At 42.3% G+C, this 25,662-nt stretch overlaps 1 protein-coding gene across 21 annotated transcripts in view; it reads right to left on the bottom strand.

Annotated features, from left to right (window-relative positions):
- kiaa1217 (KIAA1217 ortholog) overlaps positions 1–25,662 on the bottom strand; it is an 82,474-nt gene that overhangs the window by 13,916 nt on the left and 42,896 nt on the right. For 14 of the 21 annotated variants that reach the window (XM_019274714.2, XM_019274704.2, XM_019274707.2 and 11 more), the window contains exons 3-9: positions 13,014–13,094; positions 11,677–11,872; positions 8,435–8,633; positions 7,334–7,427; positions 2,398–3,248; positions 759–863; positions 201–250 (exon numbers count right to left, since the gene is read on the bottom strand). In XM_019274714.2, the coding sequence (XP_019130259.2) occupies positions 201–250; positions 759–863; positions 2,398–3,248; positions 7,334–7,427; positions 8,435–8,633; positions 11,677–11,872; positions 13,014–13,094 (1,576 nt within the window). Of the gene's footprint in view, positions 1–200; positions 251–758; positions 864–2,397; positions 3,249–7,333; positions 7,428–8,434; positions 8,634–10,496; positions 10,686–11,676; positions 11,873–13,013; positions 13,095–18,631; positions 18,786–25,662 lie in introns of those variants that run through there. The other 7 variants (XM_019274708.2, XM_019274709.2, XM_019274724.2 and 4 more) reach the window with 4 other exon arrangements.

Genomic DNA, 25,662 nt, shown 5'->3' with positions numbered 1-25,662 from the left:
GTGAGGAAATATGAACCGATGACAAGCAAAGAAGCCTGACTTTGTTTTCTCTCCCTCCAGCACTGCTCATTGCAGTCTGTTGACTGACACTGATGTGTGGGCTTGTCTGCACAAGACATTATGGTGCTAAAACTCTTGTTTTTGAAAAAAAAAAAAAAGACAGGAGCCATGAAATGGAACAGAATAACAGTGATACTAACCTGAGCTGTGTGCGCTGTGAGCTGGAGACGATGTCTTCGGTGGTCTCTCGCTGCAGCCAGAGAAAAATTCATAAGAGCAGGAATTTGAGCATGAAAAAAAAAACCCACAGTACTTTGGGGAACTTTTACATTTTACTTTAGTATTAGTAAAAACAAACACATTACAACAAAGTATGGGGGAAAGATTGACAAACCAGAGAGGTTAAAATGATGTTAATGATGTTAACAAGCTTCATTGCTGTTCAACATACCATAGAAACATTCACTGCAGTCACAGACTAGCTGCCGAGCAAACATTACCACAGGTCTCCACAGAGAAATGCAAAGAGTTGAGATGCAGCCAAATAAACCATACATAGTGGCCATAATGTGCTTTAATATCAGATTCACAGTCAAACCTGTTTCCTCTCAACCAGATGCTATTTAACCTGAGTGTTTGATATGGCCATTATAGAGGGAGATACTTTATCTTTCCCACTCTGGCTGGATAGCCATTCTTTTCATTCTAAACTCCTTTTCCCCTGATGCCTCACTCTGTCCTATACTATGATTGCTTACCTTAGAGGCTCCTTGGTGCCACTAGTGTTTGGCCCCTTTAAAAGTGCATGCTGAACAAGACCAGTCAAGCTGGCAATCTGGTGCTCCATTGCCTTCATTCGCTCTCTGCAGAAACATCAGAAAATTCTACTTTCAACACTGAGGCCTATTGGATATTAAAGCTGCCACTAGAGCAAATATTAGCTCAGAAAACAGAATAATCAATTGATTTTAATTACCTGACCATGAATCTTTCTGTTATTTCATGGGATTATACAACAGAATTCTTTTTTTGATTTGTAATTATGTGCTGAGTAAATATTGTCTCAGGTCATATACATAGTTTCTGAATTACAACAGTGCAATAGCACTCGATACAAAAAGAAAACGCTTGAGTCCAAGTGGAATGAACAAGATGGACGACTCAAGACAAGTAGGAAACCCGAGGATAAACACACAAGGTGTTCAAGTTATATTGTTTTTTTTTAAAAATAAAACAAGAGTGTGCCACAAGTGGTGACCGCTCAGAAGGGAATGAAAGGACAACTGGAAAATTACACTGCCGTAAAAGAAAGCCAAACACCAGAGGGGTCAATAAGGGACCTTACACTGAGATTGTCTGGTAAGCCTAGAGGTTGGAAAAGAGAACAACTTTTGTTTTCAGAAGTCATCTTTTATCTTGAGGAAGGATATGGGGCCAGCTTAGGACACTTTGGGGGTTGGGGGCTGGGGTTTTAGCTGTGCTATAGACAATAGACAGACACATGGTCTATGTGAGCACAACAATGCTTAACCTCAGTGTCATACAGTATATTTCATATGAATAAATCCTATGACAGCTACAGAGCACCACTGGGATTATGTTTATTTTGAAAGTTAAGTACCGTACTTTCCCATTCAAATTCCTACATTTTTCCCACATTCCCAAAGCATTTCTAATAGGGGTTTTGGGCCGCCCAGGTGGTCCAGCCTGATCTGTTTGACTGATTGGGCCATTTCAAATACTTTTTCAACCAATATTTTCTTTGGTTTTCCTAGGTACGCATGTAGCCCCTGTAACCTTCCTTTTAATGAAACCACGTTTGCCTGGCTAAGTGGCAAACATCCCTCTTGGTCTCTTTCTTATGTTTATGTGCTCTCACTCAGAGTAGACAAACCTAACCCAGGTACCAAAATGTCTGCTGGATTATCCAAACTGAATAGACTCTGCAGAGGATTGTTGTTATAGCAATAGTCACAGAGTAATGGAAAAATATACAGTGTGTTAACGGCGTCTACAGATCCTATCCTGTTTCCATCATGGTAGCTATGTCTGGATCTACACACTTTAGAATAATCAACACTGTAAGCTCCAGAGTTTAAATAGAGACTGTGAAAACAATGGCCAGATAAGCAGAACTGGTTGTAGTCACAAACCAAACTGATGCATAATCATGTGAATTAGCCTGCTGTTCTTAATGTGCAGATCTTAATGCTCAAGACAGTGACAGGGAAGGTTATATTCTTGCCTTCAGTCATGGATGATGAAACAGAGTCAGAGCCAGCAGCTCATGGTTAGAGTGAAACTGGGATGCAGAGTTAGTCCATGCTCCCATGCAATTCTAATTTCAACAACTGAACCAGCCCAATGTATGTAACATGCGGTCCCCGTGGTGCTTACCGTGTCTGATGGTCAGCGGCAGGTGGGATCGGTCCCTGGAGGTGACCCTGGAGGTCTGCAACTACAGGTGAACCCCGGGGCTTGGTTCCTGTCACTTCCTCCTTCCTGAAAGACTGGCGCACAGGTGAGCTTCTCTCCATGGGAACACCATGAGGTGGCACACCATGAGGAGGCACACCATGAGGTGGCACACCATGAGGAGGCCCACCATGAGGAGGCCCACCATGAGGAGGCCCACTGTGGATGTCAATCATCCGTACCTCGGCCATCCTGTGAGGGGATGGAGGAGGAGTCTTGGAGCCCAGAGTAGGAAGCTGGCTGTTTCTGGACTTCTGCCTGTACAGAGAGGGGTGATCCATAGTGTCTGTGGGGCTGGGCCCGCCATAAGAGCTTGTGGAGCGGATGGAGGCGCGGTGAAATCCTCCCATGCCATGTTCTGGACCATCAAGCCCAGGGTTGGGGTGTGGTCCATGGGCAGTAGCCATGCCCATTCTTCCTTCTTGAAGCAAGTACGGGTCTGCATACAACCCCTCATTTCCCCTGGCTAGACTGTGACTTTTACCACCCATGTCCTCATCAGGTTTGACATCCCGTCTCTCCAGGATGGCGCTGGGACAGGGTGAAATGGAGCGGGTCGTAGGGTTGGCGTTAGACACTCTGTCCCTTGGGATGGTAGCATTGCCAGGTACAGAGCCCTGTCGTGGGCCAAATGGGATTCTGGAGGGGGAAGGGGGCATGGAGTGGGGAGTTGGTGGTAGTGCTCCCTGCATGGGGTGGTGTAGTGGAGGACCCATGGGGGGTTGTCTCAGAGGGTGAGGGCCATCACGACCGGCATGCATCTCGCTGTGCATCTGGAAAAGCACAAAAGCATATAGATGTGTTATTATACACTAATGAACATAAAAACTTTGTTATTGCTGAAAAGCTAATGCATAAAACGTCAAGAGAAAAAGAATTAGTCAGTAAACCAAGCTGCATACTTCTGCCCGCTTGAGAGCTTCAGCTACTGTTTATTTTGCATATCTTGTATTTCTGGACTGAAGTTGCCCCTGAAACAAAAACATCCATCTAACTCAGTTTACACTGTTATTTTTCAAAGAAAACACACTGTCAGCAATTTTTCCAGAAGCAGAAAATAGTTACTCGCAAGGCTACTAACCCCGAGTTCAGAGTACAGCCTTTCACCCAGAGGGACATAACCAAAGGCTTTTAAAAAAAACAAAATTATAATACACCAACACAAGATTATTTCTTTTGATGGAAAATCTGTAATAAAGGTGAGTTGGTTTACTACTACTTTCAACTTTAAATAAATTCTGGGACTGTGGCTTTCTAAAAAAACATGTGCCCATCCAGGACCAGAAGGAAGTTTTTTGCAACAAGAACCATCATAGTACAGTCTATTTAAACAGACAGCTGTTCTTTAGCCCCAAAACCCTTAAACCCTGGAACACTAATGTACAATAAACCAAACTTTATTTTTATAAGTGCTCAGGTTGTAAGTGGTAAAACTACAACGAGAAGGTGAAAGTCTTACAGTAAGTATGACAAGCTAAATATAAACAACTGTGTTATCATATTTCTTTAATGTTATCGTTTTATAATCTTTGCATTACTTCCAGCTTAGAACCTACAACCATGACTACAATATGATGAGTTAATGTATTCCCATCTCGAGTTCATTTCCCATAGTACTAAACGTTTCCCTGTGCTAACAAGCATAACTCAAATGTGTAAACACTGATAGAACCCGTGATGTGCTGGATATGAACCCTGTGCTAAAGCTGTTTGTGTCACATGCAAGACCAAATCCAATCCATCTGTCTTCTTGTCAATGCTCTATTCCTGTCAAACAAACAAGCTATTGTTCCTTTAAGGTGTGACTCATGGGTCACACCTACAAAGAAAGACAAGTCAAAACCTAATGCAAAGTTCTTTCAGAAACTTCAGGTACAGTTTTTGACACTTTTCTTCATCGATGTTGTTTTTATTTTTATTTTGTTTTACCCAGTTCCTGAAAAAAGTGTGTGTTACAAGTGTGCGTGTCTGAAATAGGTGTGTGTGTGAACTAGAAAACAACAACTGCTCAAGGTGTATAGTAACAAAGGGCTCAGGCTTGGCTCTGATAACAAAGGTGGGGTAAAAAAAAAGAAAAGAAACTTGAAAGCACACAAAGCCCATAAATATGGCAGCAACAAGTCTGACCAAACAACAAAGCGTAATAGGAAATCTAAGAAGCACCAAGCCACTGCAGACTATCATCAGACCCTGATGACTTTTACTAACCAATGTGCCTACACACATACAAAGAAAAGTTGCCTTCTTGTGCAGGAATTTGGGCATCACCCGTCAATCCCAAACAGATGTTGCACCTTCTTAAAATATCCTGAAAATACACTGAGTTTATAAAGACAGCCTGTATTTGTCTTGTACAACTTATAAATCACTGCTTTCAGACAAAACAGAGGAGTAAAGGCTTGAAAAATAAACACAAGAGCGATCATGTCAGGCAAACGAGAGGCCGTGTTTAGGAACATTTGGTTTGAGTTTGACTGGTGGACTCTGTTTCCACCGTGCTCTTAAGCTTCCAATAATGAGGACAGCGTGTCTGGTAGGAGAACACAGAGTCGCCTCGATCGCTGGAGATGGAGAGGATTCCTAAACTCATTCACAAACTGCAGAGCCTCAGAGACAGGCGAGCTAAATAGATAAAGAGAGGAGCTGTGCTGCAGTGTTCATGATGAAGTGTGTCAACATTTAAATAGCTGGCTCTACGGCAGGATGTCCAATGCTGCTGTGTTAGAAAGAAGGAAAAAACGGAAGCTTGCTATTAAACTGAGTAAAAACAAGAAAAGCATTACATTTTTTATTTTTGTATAAATACTCAATTAGGTGGATTGCTCTGTGGTGAACAGGTTAGCCAATAAGGGAACCTCTATTTACAAAATATCTCATCCAGCTGTGTGTACATAACATCACTTCTGACAGCCACTATTGACTATTCTAGTACAAAGCACCGCTTTGTGCACAATCCCTTACATAAGTACAAAATAATTAGTATATTATATTAAATATTTCAAAATATTTGTGCTCTTCAATCACGTGAAATATGACAAAAGAGACAAAATTGTAACAGCTGCATATCCTCCTTATCAAGTTACTCATCATTTACTGTGTTCATCTGTCCATCTTAAATCAATTACTGACAGACAGGGTTAGATTTGTTTGTGTAACCGGAGGAAGCTCTATTTGGCCAGAAAGCTCCAATCAATAACAGAAGCAACTGCAGATGATACTTAAAATCCGATCTGAAGACTGGCATTCCAGCGAGGAAGAGGAGATTGAATAGCCCAAACAGATGTGAGGTACACCCCCCCCCCCGAAAATGTGTTTGAACAGGTGTATAGCTCATTAGATTGCAGTATTTGCCCTTTTGCTTTGAGTGGCAGGGTTTCTATTTCATTATTAAAAGAGATCGCCAAGAAAAAAAAAAAAGAAAGAGTTTTTTTTGTCTCTCTCAGACATTCTTTAAAAGGCAAACAAAGCAAACAAAAAAAAATCTTCAGTTCAAGCTTTACAGCTGCCAAGAATAAAGACCACGCTTACAACCGGGGTATAAAATGTCTGTGTGTGTTTGTGTGTGTCTGAGTGTTAAAACTTGCCATTATGTTTGTCTGGAATGGACAGCCTGCCATAATATTGCCACAAGAATGCACATTAACGCAACAAATGTTGTCTAGTAGCTTCATTTGAACGTCCCGTCCTGCTCCGTTTACCAACCTGGCCTCCCAAACCCGACAAGCTCTGAATGTGTGTCAATTGCCGCTCGGTTAAACAGTTACAGAAGTGTTCATGACAACAATCTTCTTCAGTCATTCAGATTTCACAATGTTTGCACAAGTGCCCTTGTAAGAGACGCCTTGCCTCTCTTTGTTTATTGCATTTCACTTCATCCAGCGCAAGTTGTATTTTTCAATCCTGATGATTCAGCAAGTGCCAGAGGTGTTAAATAGGCAATTCTTAAAAAAAAATAAAACTGCCCCATACAATTAATCTGCTTCGGCTGTTCCCTGTTTGCAACCTTTCCTGCTCTTTAACCGTTTGCACTATTAAATTCCCCTTTTACTTTTTTCACTTGTATCTGGTTTGCCATCTTTTTTTCTCAAATGTCTTTTGTTCACTTCCCCTCGAAGGACCCCATCACAGAGAGCCAGCCGAAGCAACTCGCCTGGTCAGCAGCAGAGAATAATAAGAGTTTCTGCAGCTAGAAACCCCAAAGTCATCACGCCACCTGAACCCACGACTTCTTAAACCAGCATCATGTTTGCCTCATCATTCCTTTAAACTTAGTCAATTCCACTTAACATTTACGTGACACATACAGGATGCGAGAATGGGATTATAGCTCAGGGTAATATAATTTTTGCAGTATCACAATAGCGCTGCAGTGCCTGGAAATCCGCGGCAGGCAGAGAAGAGCAACGGGTTAGATAAAGGGTCGGGGCGGATTAGCGAGGTGGATTTTAAGAGGAACATTTGAGGAAACGGCTTTTTGGGGCTTTAGTTTGGTTACATCAGCAGGAAACAAACATGCTGGAATCAGAACAAGAGTAAGAGATTAGGGCTGATATTCGGGGAAAGAAAGAACAAGGAAAAATAAATAGCCCTGAGATTTGAATGCAATTGTCCCTTTAAGCAGGCTGCACTGGAGCGTACAGGCGAGGCCCAATCGCAGGCCCCCGGGAGAACAATATGAGACCCCCTCTAAACAGATTAAGAAGAGGCAGGGGGACATTCCTTCCTTTAACAGCAAACAGGATGTGAGACTGGGCTTACAATTCTATCTGCAACAGGTCTGGTCGTCTTGCAGCTGCTGCTGTTAACGAGACAATTATTTTCCCTGCTGTGTTTGCATGTGTGTTAGTCGGGTACTCACCCTGGCATCACCATTTGTAGGTCTTGGCCCATGGCTGAATGCCTGTGCTGGGTCTTTGTGGTAGACCTTCAGGCAGGAGTGATCTGTGATGTTCCTGTAGGAGAAAGAGGTGACCGGTTGTAAATAGGCAGCCCATATATCACCATCCGACCTCGGCCGATCCTCCCTCAGCCTGGACTTCTTTAGCAGCCCTGCCAAGGGTACATACCCTGACAGAGCCTCTGGCAGCTCTCTGTCATTCGACATTTTCTCTAAACCTCCAAAAAAAGTCTATAAAAACAATGAACGCTGAGTGGAAACGTGGCTCGACTACATTATAGGAGAGCCGATCTGTTCTTTTTTTCTGCTGGTCTCACTCTCTCACTACGGTGTTGTACTCTGAACACCCGTACCAACCTTAAGAAAACCACGAGACATTGTTTTACAGCCCTGATAAAGTATTAGTCACAAAGTACACATTGCACTCAAACAGGAACTCTGGAGACACCGGGGCAAAGTTGCATCTCTCTTCAAGTGTAGTATTGTTGTTTTTGTTTAAAAAAAAAATACAACAAATGGCTGCACACAGCAATCTGCTGTAATATTTATAAGGCATGCTGGTGAATACCAAACCAAGAAGGTACATGGAAAAAGAAAAAGTAGTGAGCTAGTATATGTTTGTTTGCTTGTAAATGATACACACAACTCAGTACATAATACTTTGGAAACTACACTCTGAAAAGCATAAAAGGAGCTCAAAAAGTGTAAAAATACAAAGTTGACATTGCTGAAACTTTCTGCAGAGGAGAGGGGACAACAGGAAGGAAAGTCATCGAAGTCTCTCAAGAGTACTCTTCGGTTTGTTTGGGTATGTCGGAGACCTGTTTTGCCTTCGGGCTTCATCTCGAAATAACTTTCTTTCTATTAAGTTTCAACATAAGGGCAAAAGGAAGCGAGGTTTTCCTGGCCAGTGACACTTCCTGCATGGGGAGTTCAAAGAGGAAGTGCTCTGGGAGGAGAAACGGAAAGGACCTTTAGAGGAAGACTATGAACCTTTTAATAACATATGATGCCCACTTTAATCTGTATCCACGCTTATCTAACACAAACATAGATCCTTACCTGACATCGGTGAGCTCGTAGTACATATTCCTCATGTCATCTTTGACGTAGACGGCGACGCTGGGCGACTCCAACATCTTCATGGTGAGCTGCTGCGGGAAGGCACTAACAAACAGAGCTCTGATAGTGTCAATGCTGGTGATCTCATTAGGCATGCGGATCTGTTTGGTCTCGTCCCCGTACTGCAGGTACAGCACACCTGCAGACAGAAAGCAGAGGAACAGGGTGAGAAGTAAACTCACTTTCAGTTAAAGAAAATCTTTCCCATGACTAAGACTGACTTGTATGAGCAGTGATGCATTCCATTTCTCTCCCACTATCTTCTCACCGTCTTTTCAGATGCTAAGTATCAGTCCTATTCGAAATGCAACCCGCTGCAGGGTTTTTAGTCTAAAGCTGCTCCAGCAGCAAGTATTGACTTCACAAATTGCTAAGAGTATGCTCAATAAAACTTGGTCAAAAACGATTCATGTAAGAGGAGAAGACAATGCCACAACAGAACTGGTCAAACTGCTTATTGTAGTTTGGATAAGCCTCAATAAGACACATGATCTAAATAAAACTTTTCCTATGCCATTCCAGGCCTGTGAACACATTAGGTACCGCCCTCAATGTCTAGTCATGGCCAGACTAAAATTCAAAACACATTAAACTACTTCAGTTTCTGAATTTGTGGATGACAAACAGCCCTTTAAAGTTTTGTTTCAGTTTGGAATTGTTGCCCAAAGGACGTCGCCACTTTTGAATTGATAAAAACTTCCAGTAGCACACTTCCAAGACATAGAGTATTGTACTAAACCTGCCACACAAGTTCAGTTCATGCTGCTGTTTGTGTTTGAGAACATCATGCTCTATATTCCAGACAAATGACTTGATATTTGGAAAGTGAGTTGAGGCAGGAATAAGGGACAGAAGCAGGGCTGTATGTTCCATGTAGAACAGTACAAGCTGTGCATGCATCAAAAAGACCAAAGTCTGAACCTCTGAACCCTGGGTGTGGCTTCTGTACTGTGCTTTAGAAAAACAGATGTCTCCCCCGCAAAATTTATGGACACGCCCACACTGCACTTGTATAAACAATGCCAGGGGAAAGGGAAAAAACACATTTCTATTTCTATTCTCTGATTCATTCCAAACAGCATGGCAATGATTTTTTGTCCACGTTTTCTGTAGCAACAATAAAAGTTTATTTTAAAAAAAGCACAACAGAGTTTTAAAGGTCTGTGTTTCTCCTCTAGTTATGTTGTGTCACATTTCATAAGAATCGTCCAGAATGTCACATTTCATGAGCTGCTGAAACAAAAGACTCCCATGTTACTTTTTACATTTGTGCACTGGAAATAGCTGTTTTTAAAGAAAGAAGGTATGGTTTTAGTTGGTGTAACCCCATAAAAGGGCAGAGCCAGTAAAAGCTACCAGATGTTGGTGAAATATTATACAAGATCCTACATGCTTCATGAGACAGAGTGAGACAGAGAGAGGGCAAATCCAGGAAATAAAAGTGCTGAGTCTATCATTGCTCTTTCTGGTCTGTCTGGGTTTCTGGGTAGTAATAACTTAACAAAGTGCCCATTTGCAGAATAACTTCATCTTTCCCCCGGGAGCTGTTATGTTAACAGTCGGCTAGTTTTCATCCAGATGTTAGCAATTAATGCAAATGCATTTGATGACAAAGCGCCATTGATTGAGCATGCATTATGAAGTTTCGAATCCTTTAACATCGGATTTATTTGTTGCAACAAAGCTGGGGAGTTCGGTTCTAACAGAGAGTCGTGTTACATTCCTTAGCGCCGGGTTTCACCCAGGATTGAAAGCAAATGGCCAGTGGGTTTCCTGACCAAATGGGCACAGCACTGCAGACTGTCTGAGCTTTAAAAGTTTTCCACATTTCTCCAGTGAGGCACACAAAACCAAATGTGATCATAAAAAATTCTGCCTTTGTTAATATTATTACATGGTTTTAAATGCATCAAAAAAAGCGGATACTACATAAGAAGCACAGAATAAATGAATAAAGTACAACACACTTGATCCCACACTTTAGATTAAATCTGATACTCACATTAAAGGTTTTAAAGGTTTTCCTGTTTTCTGCTGAGTCTTATGATGCTGAGGAAAAGACCACGCAACAACTCCTACAGCACAATCTGAAGACACTAAACCCAAAGAAGAAGCCCCAAATGTCCGTTGGGACTCGGCGAAGTGTGTGACTGTGTGTTTGTGTGTGTGCGCGTGTGTGTGTGAGAGAGAGACTGTGGGAGGGACACTGTAGTTAAGTGGTGCCCCCTTTTCTCTCCACCCCTTTCATCACACCATAACCCCCCACTGTCATAATGCTTTGGCCTGATGTTTTTGAAAGGGAGAGTGTGTGTTTGAGAGGGTGTGTGTGTGTGTGTGTGTGTGTGTGTGTGTGTGTGTGTGCACACATGCATGCATGATAAAGCTTGTTTATAGTGTTTTTGCACACATTTTGCATTTCTGCTCCTCAAGCAAAACAAGAGACACTACTGGCATTCAGAGGTGTGGAAAATGGCACCCTATGGTTTCATTCATTTTCATTTTGCTCAAAAGGAGTGCCACTTGCTATTATCCAGCAGCAGATGTCTTGCTGAGTTGTGAGATACCTTTGAAGACTAACACCCTAAAAGTACAGACTTTGTTTGGGGAGTTCTCAAACCCCTTCCATCACTCTCACCCTAATGCAGGAACCTAATTCCGCACAACTTACAGCGTCCCTGCGTGTGGATGCAAATGAAGCACCATGTGCGTTGATAAGATGACCCATTTCTAATCCTGTCAATAACACGATGGCATATTGTGGATGGATTCGCTAATCTTTCACTACAGAGGAAATGAATTCTAATTAAAGCGGTGCTGTGAGGTGGAGGAGGGGAGGGGGGGAGGAGAGGAGAAGACAGATAGAGTGAGAGAAAGAGAGAGAGAGACTTGGACAAGGTGAAACGGTGAGATCATGGTGTGAGGTATTTCAGAGACTTCTAAAGTTAGGCCAAGATTATGTTAAAAGAGTTCCAAAATGTAGGTCATCGGAGAGGATTAATGTCAATTCACTTTCACCTCAGTCGATTCACAAAGTCAATACATTTTCAAAAGACCAGATAGAAATCTCTGTGGATTATGAGACAGAAATTGAAACAACAAGCAGCAAAGTAATTAACTAAACCAGACAGAGAATTTTCTCAACAGATTCATGTCATAAACCAAAAGCTTAATACAAATCATACCTAAGGAGCGGTCCTTTGTCTGGTTGGTCGATCGCACCACGGGCAGGCTAGCACGAACCCGGCTGCCGCGGGTGAATCCTGTGGGCGCATCAGTCTCAGACATGGTGTCCAATGACTCCAACGAGGCCAGAGAGAGGTGGTCAACTTGGTCGCCGACGCCGGGCTGCGGACTGGGGCCGTGCTTTGGGCTTCTGCTCTGGTGGGGGAGGCACATGGAAACATAACACGTTAGGGGTTAGACCATGAACACATTGCGTGCATGCATTAGTTTTTTATTCTTGAAATGACACAACAAAGCTTTCTAGTGTCAAACATACTCTGTAAGTAGTGATGCATTTGGTGGAGTTAGGAAATAACACTGTGGTGAGCTAGAATAAAGCACCTTTGATGTTGACTTTGAGCTTGACTCAAGCACAACAACTAAATAAACCAAAAGACTGCCGTCATGCAAAAGTGCAGAGTGTTAATGCTGCATGTCACAGATACATGCTGACACATCTGACACTTCTTAGTACTGATAACTAAATGTTCTCAAGCTTGAGGAAGCTTCTAATCTTACTGCAGGAGTCTCGACGTTTAAATTAAATATGCACCTGCATGAGCCAGAGTTTGATTAAATAATGATACTAGAAGAAGTTTTTAAATAGTCCAAACCCTGCATGATGACACACCGAAAGAGATCAAGCAGAAATCTACACTGTGGGTACTACAGAAGGAGAAATTTTAACCACTGATAGAGGATCAAGACCCGTGTCATCAGAACTTGGAGATTAGTTGGCTGCTCTGTAAACTGATCTGCATGACGTGGCATGCTCACAGCTACAATAAGATGATGTGTGACAAGACTGCCAAGCCCATTGAGCTATTGTGATGTGCCGTAAGGGGATCTGTACCGTAGGGACAAGGTGGGACCAAAACTGAGAGGTCAGTGAACACTGGGCTCTTTATAAAATGCTCATCCCTGGCAGACGTGTGGTGCTGTTAAGAAAATGCAGCTGGAGACACGAGGGCAGGTCCACCAGGTTATCTCGAACACACCTGCATGCACACGCGACTCTTCTCTCACACTCACACACATACGGACAGTATTTAAACGTTTTATATTAAGTGCAGTTGACATTTGTGGGAGCTTTCATGGCCAGAACTGGTTTAACCTGACAGCCAAGTGTGCTTGGCAAGCAGGGATAGGGGCAGACGCTGAGAGACACGAGGGCACAAGGGTTGGGAACATGGTCACACAGCAGATGTTAGTGAGGATGCAAACATGACCACACACACACACACACACGCTCTAACACAATGGCATGATGCAGATAAGATAAAAAAGGCTGACTAACTCTGTGGGGCAATTGGATTTTCATCAAATACCCTTGAATGTCAAGTTCAGAGTGAAGGGAGGAGAGCATGACCTGTAAAGACTGATGGGAGAAAAGAGGAGAGAAGGAGAAAACAAAAAAAGCAAATGGCTAAGAAATGCTAGTGGGAGGGTGAGATGGAAAAAGAAATGGTCATCAAACAAAACAGAGGAGCCATGGAAACAAATCAATCTCACCAGCAGACCAAAGAGAAGAAGAGAGAGGCTAAAAGGAGATGCCTAGATGCAAAGGTGTCTTCAACACAAAGTAATTAGTTACTATTACTTACCAGGTTTTATGAGCTTGTTTGAGTTTAATGAATACTGCCATAGAAAGCCTGGAAACCCCACCACTTAATAATTGCTATAATTACATTAATTGTCATCATCAATATGATATAATATCCCTAGAGCATTCCCACCCCTCATTGTCCTCATCCCCATGTGATATTTGCTGAGTCAAAGTGTGCCAACCTAACACAGCAGGCAAAACTGCTGAGCCATCACTCAACTCCTGTAATTCCATTAAAATACGCTTAGGCTGCAACACCAAGAGATTAAAAATACATGAATAAAAATGTGGCCTCACACTGTTTATACATGCTGATAGCCACCTTTAAAAAACAGTAGGGTCATGTGAAGTTGACATGTCACCTGAAACCAGACATGTGTCAGGGAATTTAATCTGGACACTGAATGATTTATGAGTGTATTCAATGGTGGAGGGTCCAAACAGCCCTCCTACATTGCTCTTCTCATATGCTACTGTGTCACCCTTGGGAATGTTGAATCATATTGGCCTCTTCCATCACCTGTACGTAGTAATTATGCCAAAGTGGTCTGGCAGTGTAATACAATATTTTCTAAAATACCAAAGCAGAGGAAGAGGAACCTCCATTCAAACTTTAACTTGTATAAAAGTTTACTTTACTATCATGTTTTGTATCAAGTTTATTGTATTTCTTTTGCACAGAAAAGCAAAATTTGGAACACTAAAACTTTAACAAGCAACTTTTTTTTTCTTAAATTACAACCATCTGGAATCATCAGGGCATACAATTTTGGAAAACAATTCCATGGAATGATCATATCATCACTAGGGATGGGAATCGAGAACCGGTTCTCAACAAGAACCGGTTCTTGTTGAGAACCGGTTTCGGTGTGTTTCAATTCCATGGAATCAGTTTATCTAAAGATTCTCTTATGGCACGAAACTTATGCAAGTTTCGCACGTACAGTACAATCAGTAGTAAACAATGTCAACCACTCGGTTCAAACGCTCCAAAGTTTGGCTGCATTTTATCAAAACAGATGGCAACAGGGCGACTTGCAATCATTGCAAAGTGGAGATAACAGCGTCGGGAGGGAACGCGACGAATGTGCAGAAGCATTTGCGCACACAACATGCAATATTTTTAAATGAATGTCGTGTTTTTGACACGCTTTGGACTGGAGATGAATCTCAACCTAGCAGCAGCCAGGCTAAGACCATCTCTGCGGTTACTACGGAAGGTAAATAACACACTGCCTACCATGTTAGCGCGATTTGCTGCTTTGTAAAACATGCTACAACAGTTAACATTAAACGAATGCCTTCTGCTCTACACTTAGAACATGACCGTGACGAGACAGAGAGTCTGGCTGGCTCAGAGGCTGGCAGCTGTACTAGTACTTGCTCCAGTTCACTACCTCCTCTAGATGATGCTGATCAAACTGTTGAATCGATAAGAGAATCGATAAAGAATCGAATCGTTAAGCAGAATCGATAATGGAATCGGAATCGTAAAAATCTTATCAATTCCCATTCCTAATCATCACAATCTGATCACACTGCCAGCTGATCTACAATAATTTTACCCAACCCTGCCAGCAGATAATTAAATAAAAAGTTAAATCTGACGAGGTAAAGGCTTTGGTCTTTGGAACTTGACATTTTGAAAAATACACAACAAGATCAATGCCTCATTTAGATAAAGCCAAGCTGCTCAAGTTGTTATGCTAAGCTATGCTAACCCTCTACTGGCTCCAGCTTCATAATAAATGAACTCACAACATGAAACTACGGCATTGAAGTGCACCAAATTCTAGTTAAACTTATTTATTAACTTATTTTATTGTTGTGATAAAACCATTGAAATGTTAAAATGTGCCATCTACATTTAAACTGTTTACACATATCTTTTTATATTTGCTATATTTACACTGTTTACATCTTTTATATATATATATTTTATACTAATATATATATATATCTAATTATTTATAATACCTAGCACAAGTCGCAGTAGAACAACAGGATCCAGTCTAGTGAGTGAGTATCCTACTTTCCTTATGAAGCACTTATATATATATCTTGCCAGGCTCTGTAAAAGTAGCTAATATGACAGCTGGAGAAGAATTGCACAGGAGAAAAAGATAGTTAAAGTAGAAGCAGTCACATATAAAAGCGGAGAAAATTGCAAATGAGACCTTCTACCTCCCTGTGGAAAGGGGGTAATTAAGTTAAACCACTCCACACCAGTCCACATCTGACAAATGAGGTTTCCCTTCCAAAGGTCAACAGTTTAGCTCAGATAAACTCCTCCGTCTCTCTCTCTCTCCCTCTTTTCTCATGCATGAATTCTGATTGTGTCTACGTATGATACTGCCAAAATGCCTTGCATCAAAATACACTTCCTGTCCCGGGTAACCACTTCCCGCGTTCAGCTCCAGATGTGAAAACCGCAGGCCAACCACTGATTAACACCGTGAAAAACCTGCTCCAACCCGCTCGCACCTCCAGTAAATTCCACACCAATGATTCCCCCCTCTCGCTTCAGTCAAAACCATACAGCCTGTGATTTTGCTTTTTCAGCAGCGACTCCCTCTGCACGCCACATTTGCTCTGACAGCTATGATGAATGTGAAACCGAGACACCGACATTAGCTTATACACAGGAATATGACAAGTTATAAAGTCATGAAAAGAGTCCCTTGGGAAGGAAACGTGTCTTGAAAATAGATTTTCAAAGTGTCAAAGAAAAGAGAAAATGTCTACCATAAAGACAGTGGGTTGTCTGTGAAGTAGCCAGTATCAGTGAGTTGTTATTATAAGACCTGAGTCAAATATTCACCAATATTGGAGTATTTTAGAGCAGGTCTAGAAATAACTCAATGGAATTTGCCTCATTTACATGTAAATGCTCATGTTGGGTAGCTGCTGAAGCAAGACTTTTCCTCAGGCCGTCAGGCACTAGCTCACAAAGGAAGTACATTGTGCATCTTAAGGTTTCTAATTGTCTTTAACAGCTTTATATTAAATGGATGTCAAGTGTCACGCAATGTGGACGAGCAATGATTAGGCGAACGGCCGTGCTTGCAAAAGAAAGGGGATAAAAGAAAGCAAGTAACTCAAATGTGTGCTGCCTGTGTGTTGTATGTGTGTGTCTGAAAGAGGGATACAAAGAGAGACAGAGTGTACACATGAGTGAGTCAGGCCATTGTTCCAGAAAATCTGACCCGAAACCCAGGACATCCTGAAAACATTTATGCTACAGTGGTCTGACAAACAGCGTGCAGCCATTACAAAGAAAGCTCACGTCTGTGTTTGTGTGCGTCTACATTCCCAAAATATGTGTAATATTCAAATGTTACATAACATTGCACTGTCTTAACAGTACAATGTCAACATTTCACTCGATCTGCACCCAGCATGAATATACAGTATAGATTTTTTCATTTTCATTGCTACCTGTCGCCCTGTCTTGTACATTATAGAGACATTTCAGACTGAAGGGGCTGAATGCTGCATGATTTCACCAAGCAGAACAGATTATGTTATATCATGCGGCCTCTTGTCTTTGCTCCCGACATGCTGACATGTGGAGCCGAGATGGGGCGATTAAAGTAAATCACGATTGTTAAGAATAATGGCAGCTCCCACCAGGAGCCTGCTGTGTCACTCATGGAGATTTAAGTATAGACATAGCCGCGAAAAACTGCCAAAGCGTCATGCACCACACCTGCTGCCAGCCTACACAAAGCCCACTGATTGGTGCCTACTTTCTTATATAATCAACGTTTTGGGGGTTATAATAGCTTTTCCATATCATAGCCCTACTTCTACCTTAAAAAAAAAAAAGTCAATATCAATCTTGTGCACCTTACTGTAACAGATGACAGGTCTCACAGGTCAGACCCAGAAGCTAGAAACAACTTTTATATAGATGTATTTATCTACAATAACAGCCACTACCAGAAAAAAAGGACTACAAGAGGGAACACACAGATGGTTCGCTAAACAAGCTGAATTCACACGTTCTATATTAGTGTCTTTCCAGATGTGAAAGAGTGTAAACATGAGAGTGGAGGTGGGAGTTTTGTGTGGCTTTAAACACAAACTCCAGTGTTGTGAGCACAGCTTTCCACTTAAGATGCTAATTTGGCCCTTGCTCTGGGGAGCGGAAATAGAGCTAACTGTAATTACCTGGCCTGATCTGTATGGCAAACACATAAACAGAGGACGGTGGCTCCGCAGGCGGTTAACCCCTTACTTAACTTGTCTCACTCTGACACATTATTTCACCTGGAATCTGTCTGGTTTGATGTGGTGTCAAATTTGAGTGAGATGCTTTTAGCATTTGTGTCCTTGAGCAAAAACACTGAATCAGTACTGTCCTCCCTTTTAGTCTAAAAGGTTTTTCCCACAAAAATAAAAGCAGGCACAAACTGACGAGAGTACATTAAAAACACCTGTTTGAGTCTATCACTTAGCGCCACTGCAGTTCTGCTCAACTCTAAAGCATAAAGCCCCTGTCAATCAACCAGTCAGCACTCTGTCCGTATGCTGTCTGTGGACAGACCATCATCCTTTGTCTCCCCTAGCCTTAATGACATTATACTGAAATCCCCTAGTCATCCATTCCCATTCATTGCTACCACATCCCTCTCTCCCTCCCTCCTCTGATGCATTCCTCCTCTAATCCCTTCATCCAAATCCCCAGATGACCTTTCAGAGATGGGCTCGCTTGTTAATTGGTGTGTTAAAAGGAGATGACTTTATGGTTTCCACAGTCAAAGCTGACAGGGAAGGTGAAGCTGCGTGTGCGCCCACGCCGTGGCAGCTCAAGACCTGCTATCTACAAGTTTATAAAAAAGAAAGCTATGGGCAAAACAATACGCAGGATTGTTAGCACCTCATTGGCAAGTAAAATACAATCATGCAGATCTGTCAGACTGCAAATCAAGTGCGTAATAACAACAGACACAATACTGTGTCTGCTGACCCAGTGCAGAGAGGAGGGAAGATGACTATCTCTTGTGACATTTCAAACAACTGAGCTGCACCGTACAATTGATTTCATCCACTCACGCGTACATGAGTTAGTCACAGTTATCACCAGCAGACATCCTCCCCTCGACTGAATGAGCGAAGTTACAAAAGTCAACTGTGAGTAACCATCAGATATATCAGCCGGTGGAAGTTTGTGGAGTAGAAATGCTGTCTTAAGCTGGTTCTGCATTTTAATATCATCTATGAATAGATAAACTCATGTTCAATCCGCCTTAAACATTTTTCCGCAACAACAACATTCTCTAAATTATCTAAGAAAGCATATTTACCATATCAGACTAGTGGCAATCTCCTTCCAGCAGTAACTTCCATGTGAGACTGGAAACTCCCTGGTTTAAGGGAAACTGGGTCTCTTCCTCCACTGTTATTTCAGCCCTTGTAATACTTGCTCTGTACTGCCCAGTCCTGCTCCCTTCCTTTTCTGCTCTACCTCACAGCGGATGCCCTTCCATCCAATGCACACACAGCCCCACATCCCAAACTATCCAACAGCACAATACAAACACACACGATCCACACCCGGCGGACAGCAGGGGGAAAGTCATTGTTTGTACGTCAGCCTTTTACACTCGTGCGCCATTGTATGAGACAGAGATTGTGTTATAGAGCGAAGGGGACGTCTGCGCGAATCATTTTGTTCAAGTATTTCTGCGGGCTATGAAAGCAGCTTGTGAGTAGAATATCTGATCCCTGAAAAAAGATTAAAACCTGCCATAAAGTTTCCATTCCACACTAAATAAATGCATTTTATCTTAAAATGGCAGCTCCAACACTAATCCCCATGTACAATCTCAGCTTCCATCTCACTGGCCTGAGGCTGTGGCTGAAGAAGACAGAGAGATGGCACTTGTGTCCTGAGGAGATAAGACCCAGCTCTACCTTCAGGAAGCCTGAAAGCTTATGCAAGATATACCCAACAGGCCTTCGCCCTATAGAACACACACACTTGGACACACCCAATGCATCAACACAGTCATACAATGCATGCATAGGCACGGCCGTCATTCTTAATTATTCCTACTTTGGTTAACAAGCAAATTTAATTTTAATGAACTTTAGGATTGTTACAGGAAGAGCAATTTGTGTCGATAAATACACACAGTTTCATCGACAAGGTGTTGTGTTGTGGTTTCAAAAACATACTCAAGTCAAGTGTTACATAAGATTACAGGTACAGACTTGACCAAGACTGGCAGATCATTTACTAGTCCTGCATGCAATGATTTGTATACACCTACGAGTGTGCACACATTAAGTCTCTCACCCCTCCTCTCTCTCTCTGTCTCTGTCTCTAACCAAACAAATACATGCAAACTATTTGCTGAAAGGCCTGCAGAGTCATGATCTGCCTGGACTTGTTTTTTTAATATCACTTCATGATGAGCAAGACACGTTATACAGCTCTGAACACACTTGCAGCGCCTCAGAATAAGGCAATAAATGTTTGATTAACTCTCACAAAAAACACAGGATCCCTCTATAACGAAACACAAAGAGAGCACCCATCCATATATACATGGAGGACAAAGCCATCCTCATATTTCGCGAGGCCCATTTATTTGACACGTCCTCACATGAACCTGGTCTGTCTCCAGAGTGTGTCTCTCCTGAGATAAAATAAAGGACCTTCCAGGTCTAATTTGAGCCTCTCTGGGTGTATATCTGAGAATGTGTGTGTGGTTCCGAGCCTGTGGTCACCAAGACAAAGAGGGCTTTCTTTTCTCAAGAGAAATCGGAGTCCTGCCTCTTCTGCATCATGTTCACATAACCTCACATAATCTAATGCGATCAAAGGGGCTTATTTCTAGTACTGCCGAAGCTAAACTAAAATTTTTGCACCTTTATTCGCTAACAGAAGTCTCGGCTGGTGTTAAATCGCTGTATTTTGTCAAGTGTCAAGTCTCCTTTTCGTCCCACGAAACCAGCCCTGATAATGGCTTTGCTATTCATGCCTAATTAACAAGTCACCGAGGACCACATAGGCTCCTCCACTGAGCCTAAGATTTATTATACCCACTCTCCCAGAGGAGGGTTTCGCTGTGAGCCTGTGTGTGTGTGTGTGGAAAAAGAGTCAGATAATCAGGAGTAAACTCAAGATTTAATTAAGCTCGATAGGACTGAATCCAACGTTTCTGCATTTTCGGAAAACACGATCCCTTATAGATCACTGTCATGTAAACACTGTCAGCAACAGTTTATTCTATCTTATTTTCCTTGAGCTTATCTGTCACGCTTATTTTTATCGCATTGTTTTTTTTTTCCTCTCGGCGACTGGTAGTAGCATGCCTTTTCCTCGTTATCAACTTCTGACCCATGTGAACTGTATTTGACCTCAGAGGGAGACAATAAGAAACACTGCTCACATACACAAAGTCCTGCACTCTATAAGACTCGGTTAACAATATATCTCAGTCCAACTCTCACTGTCAGAAAACAACAACACACATTGGTATTTCAGGTGCTAATATAGTTTTCTCTGCACTGAGCTTCAGGCCCATGACTCTCATGACTGACTTGCTTTGTTATCCACCATGTTAACACCAACTGCAAAGTGCACACTGGACCTTAAACAAAACATAACAATAGTTGAGGTGCATGGACATAACGTGAATGGTTGTATATGTAAAACACGAGCCAAAAGTTGAAGGAGATTACGATGTCAACCTTTAGGAGGAGGTGCTATGATAAACTGCAGCACATGTTCCACTTCTGTCAAATAGTTTAATTTATGACTGATTCCATTAACTGCTGATGCCTGAAATATATACTTTCCCACTGTATACTTACTCATATCCCAGGTGTTCCCACTCATCTCTGTCATCTTGTTTAGTAAAAGAGAAACCTGCGCCCTTGTTCTATCTGAATGCAAAATGTATTTTAAACATTTTGAAAAGCAATTCTTCTGACTTTGAGCCAGGCTGCTGCCATGCCTTTCTCTATCCCCACGCCCCACTCTCCACTCTTTTATCTCCACTGAGAAGAGCCAACTGGAAATACAGCACAGGAGATCAAAATAAGGTTTGAGCCAGATGCTTGGAGCTGGACCTGTCAGTGGTGAAATCAGCCTGGTGTGCCTCTGTCTGCTTTGCCTTTTGAAGTTAGGTTCATACCTTTGGCCCAAGGTGGAGTCCAGATGTCGGGCTGCATGCGAAGACTTGCAAAGCAAAAGGTACATATAGAGAAAGCAAGGGGAATAAACCCCTCTCCTTTACTTGCCAGTTAGTTCTAGGGGTCGTAAAGCTTGGAATCTCTTTGCTAGTATATCAAAAATATTAACAGTTGTGCAAGTGAAGGCAATCCATCAAAATGAAAGGTTTTCTAACTTGCGTTTGACTACCATGACTCCAGGCTGAAGACAGAGCATGGTGAACATCAGCAACACAAAAACATAGCAGAGATTTGAAGCATCAACGCAACCATAAGTTCACTTCATCATCCTGACTGGTGACAACATATTTGTCCATTAACTCAGATACTCATTAAGTCACTTAGTTGCTGAATATAGTCTAATGACTGGCATCATGTTACTGACAAAAACACATCAGCGGTGCCAACAAAGGACATAAAGAATCGCAAGATGCCTTTAACCTCGAGCTTCTTTAAAGTACCAAGTAAAGATCGCCAACCAAACAGGTACATGCCACTGGGAAAGGTGTGACATTTGTGGGTGGAGAGCTAACTAATTCAGTAACAAAGAAACTAATCTCATGTAATGAGCTTGTTTTTACTGTAATAATACTGATCTCCATTCTTTTTCCTGTCATGTACATCATGTAGGGTTAGTTAGGGTTAAATCGTTTTTGAACAAAACAGTAAGACCCATAGAGTTTTTTTTCCACCAATGCTGAATTAGTCCAACTACCAGTTGGAAGTTAAGAAAGGTGCCCATTAAAATCGTCCTTTACTAACATGTGTCATTACCTGTTTGCCTTCTCTGTACTGTTATAGTTTAGTTAATCGGTAGTTTTGCAAGACGACACCCAAGTAAGCAAGTGAAAGGATGTTCCTCAGAAGAAGCTCCTCAGGCTGTATCTGCCATATTGACGAATGGTCTTAATTGTACTCAGAGGAATGTAAAGGTCCCAGAGGTCCCAGACATTTCACCTCCATTCTTAAATCTGTCAAGAAAATCTGAACTTTTTGTAACGAGTACCTGCCCTTTAAGTCGGAGAAGCAACAATGTAACCGAAGGTAACTCGCGACTTCTGTTGTTATCTTAAGCCCGGCCTAATGCGGCCCTGTTATGATGCGGAGTAGTACACTGAAAAGAGCTCAGACCTGATTAGCTGGCCTGATTACCACACTGGCCTTGCGTTTGAGACAGTGTGTAAAATTCTGTCTGGCTTGACTCATTATCAGCGGTGATCAGAGGCTGGTCCATCAGGGCCTTCTGTCAGAGTGGCTTAACTCCCCCCACGACACTCGGGATTAGACACAGCCTTGGCGCCACTCCACGGACCACTTGTTCTCTCAGCTGGGGTGCTGCACCCCTAAAACTAAAAAACCCCACGCCACATAACTCCTATTAACTGGCAGGTCAACGCATGCCTGTCATTAACCTTGTGGTTCTTGTTTGTGTTACTAAAGGTAGCTCTCAAAGTGTCATTTCATGCAGAGGTGGCAGATGCTATTAAAAACAGCCCAGCTCCTGCTCCTGATGGTCAGTGGAGGAGGTGCGATGATTAAAAACAGATGTTTTGCTGCAGACCTGCTGCACACAGTGTCTGATTGTGTGATTTCAGACACAAGGTGCAATAGAGGCTCCGACAAAGAGGTGTTTTACAAAAATATCACATGGGTATAAATGATTCAGTATGCAATAATCTGCACGAGTTAAAAACAGGAACAATACTCCCCCAAAACTCCCTCCCTAGTCTTTTCTTCTCTGATCATGGTCAGATCTTTTGCGGGGAGTTTATGCATGCCCGAGACAGTGTTATCTAGCTGACCTTGGTTCTGAGGAGCAAGAGTGTAGCAAGGCCAGGAGCCCACAGAGAGAAGTATGTGGGGGACTGTTCAAATGTTGCAATGGCTCAAAAAGCCTCAGAGGGAGAGTTTACAGTACATTTGCTGTCTATAATGACAAACGAGCGGTATTTATGTGGCCTTGTTCAACATGAATTGGTGGGAGGGTGCAGATATTGTGCACCCTGCCATCTTATTGATGTTGCTGTTGCTACTAAATGCAGCATTTTTCCACGCTTCATCTATATCACCGATCTGCTTCTGACTCGCTGCCAAACCAGTAGTTACGAATAGGGATCTCTTCGTGTGTGATCCTTTTCCAAGGCTTCTTCCAATTTTTGGTTCCCATTAAAAGTTATTTTCTTGCCCTCTTCTCAGGGGATCTAACTGTCAAGACAGTCACAACATGTCTATTTCGCAAAGCACCGAATAAAATACAAAGTTTATTATCATCATCATATAACTCGTTCCCCTGTAGCTTTTTAATGTTGTGATAGAGTTACAAAGCAGCATGTGAAAACATGCCGGCAAAGTTTTGAAACTTTGATGGATGAAACAATAAAGGTCAGCAGCACACCACCGAGTAACATTTTGAGATTTTTGATAGCATCAGCTGTAAACAGGCTTTCACTTTTGCTTGTTGGCAAACTTTGTTCCTGCTGACCACAACGCACTCTGAGCAAACAAATCAAGATTGGCTCTGCCTGTTTGCACACAAAATATAACTGGAAACGAACGTTTACATCATCAAATCATAACTAGATACAATATTGCCAACAATAACCAATACATAATGTATTACAAAGCAGTTACCTACAATAGATCGCGTGCAAAGAGAAAAACATTCTTTTAAAATGCCATGTCATTCAACGAAAGGTGGACTCAACCATATGTTGTCTTTATGCAATGCATCAACATCAGGTTTGACGTGTGCGACTTTGTTTCACAGACAAACAGCCTAAAATTGGAAAAAAAACATCAAGTAGACTGAACCAGTTAAAAAGCTGCGAGCAAAGATAAGATATGCATCTGTCTAAGTACAGAACACAAAGTGCTACCGGTGCCAATTTTTCAATAATGTATCACATATTGTGATATATTGCAAAATCGTCCCACCCTGCAGATTTGGAACGTTTATTCACCGTTAGTATTTGGCTCTAAGCGATCTAAGACCTGAGGGAAAATCATGCTGGGTCGTAAATTTAACAGTCAGTTCTTGTTATTGTTCAACTCTGACTGGTGCATAGAAACACCTGACATCACTTTTTCCCCAACGCAGCCCACTTACACACCGAACCACAGTCACTGTGAGCACCTGTCAAACATTGCACTGAAAAACAATTTACCCGTCGTGACACTCACACTGTTACCATAATCTGCGCTCTCGTCAGCCAATGGATTATCACAGCTTGGGGGTGACAGACCTGTCCGTCTGTCTGTTTGTCTGTCTGTCTAGTGCCCACAGCTGCACACAGCTGTCCTAACATGGCCGCTCTGCTCTGCAGGGAAACCATTGGCCTAGCAAGTCACAGCTCATCACACACAGACACTGACACACAGGCGGAAGGAGGGGAATTCGGTGTGTGTGTGTGTGTGTGTGTGTATCTGTGATCGGTCAGGCGGTTCAGTTTGTGCTCGTCAAGGCCCCTGGGCAGGGAGAGAGAGGGGTGAGAGGATGGGTGGCGGTCAGGCCAATAGGATATTATCTCATCTCCCTTGGGTGGGATCCAGGTCTTTGCAGGCCTGATGAGGAGAGGAGGAAATTAAACCACTCGTTTTTGTTGCAGGTTTAAGGATCACAGAAGGGGGACGAAGGAAGAATAGAGGGGTACCTTATAAAAGAATAAGTCAGTGAGCGTGTGTGTGTGTGTGTATGTGAGTGCCGTCATGCTGGGTGGAGTGGGGTCATCCACCTTTCAAACTAAAGCGATATCATCTTCCAAACCTCCGCTTGACCTTGATGAATCTCCGGCTTTGTAACTCAAACCTCCGGAGACAATTCTTTCTCACCTCTGAAGCATGTCCTGTTGCCACTGATGTTGTCTTTCCTGTATGGTCGGCACTTTCACGTCCGTGTGAAAAGTTTTCACACACTATCTGTCACATTTTCACAGCTACTCCACTTGTTTTCTTGCTGCTTTCTTTTCCCCCAAAACAGAATAATTAGGCCTCCCCAGGACGCCAAATGACAAACGCTTCAATAAACTTGTCATTTTTGTTTCGTTTTGTTTTAATTTTCTGCTGTTTACATTAGCAGGGAATGACTGCATTCCTCTTGACGTTCTGAATTAGATTATGACAAATATGGTCTTCAATCAAATTTTTTTCATCTATC

Source organism: Larimichthys crocea, chromosome XXIII (assembly GCF_000972845.2).
Source record: "Larimichthys crocea isolate SSNF chromosome XXIII, L_crocea_2.0, whole genome shotgun sequence".
Taxonomy (NCBI): Eukaryota; Metazoa; Chordata; class Actinopteri; family Sciaenidae; genus Larimichthys; species Larimichthys crocea.
Note: the sequence above shows the minus strand (reverse complement) of the source record. Positions and strands in the feature narration are given on the sequence as shown.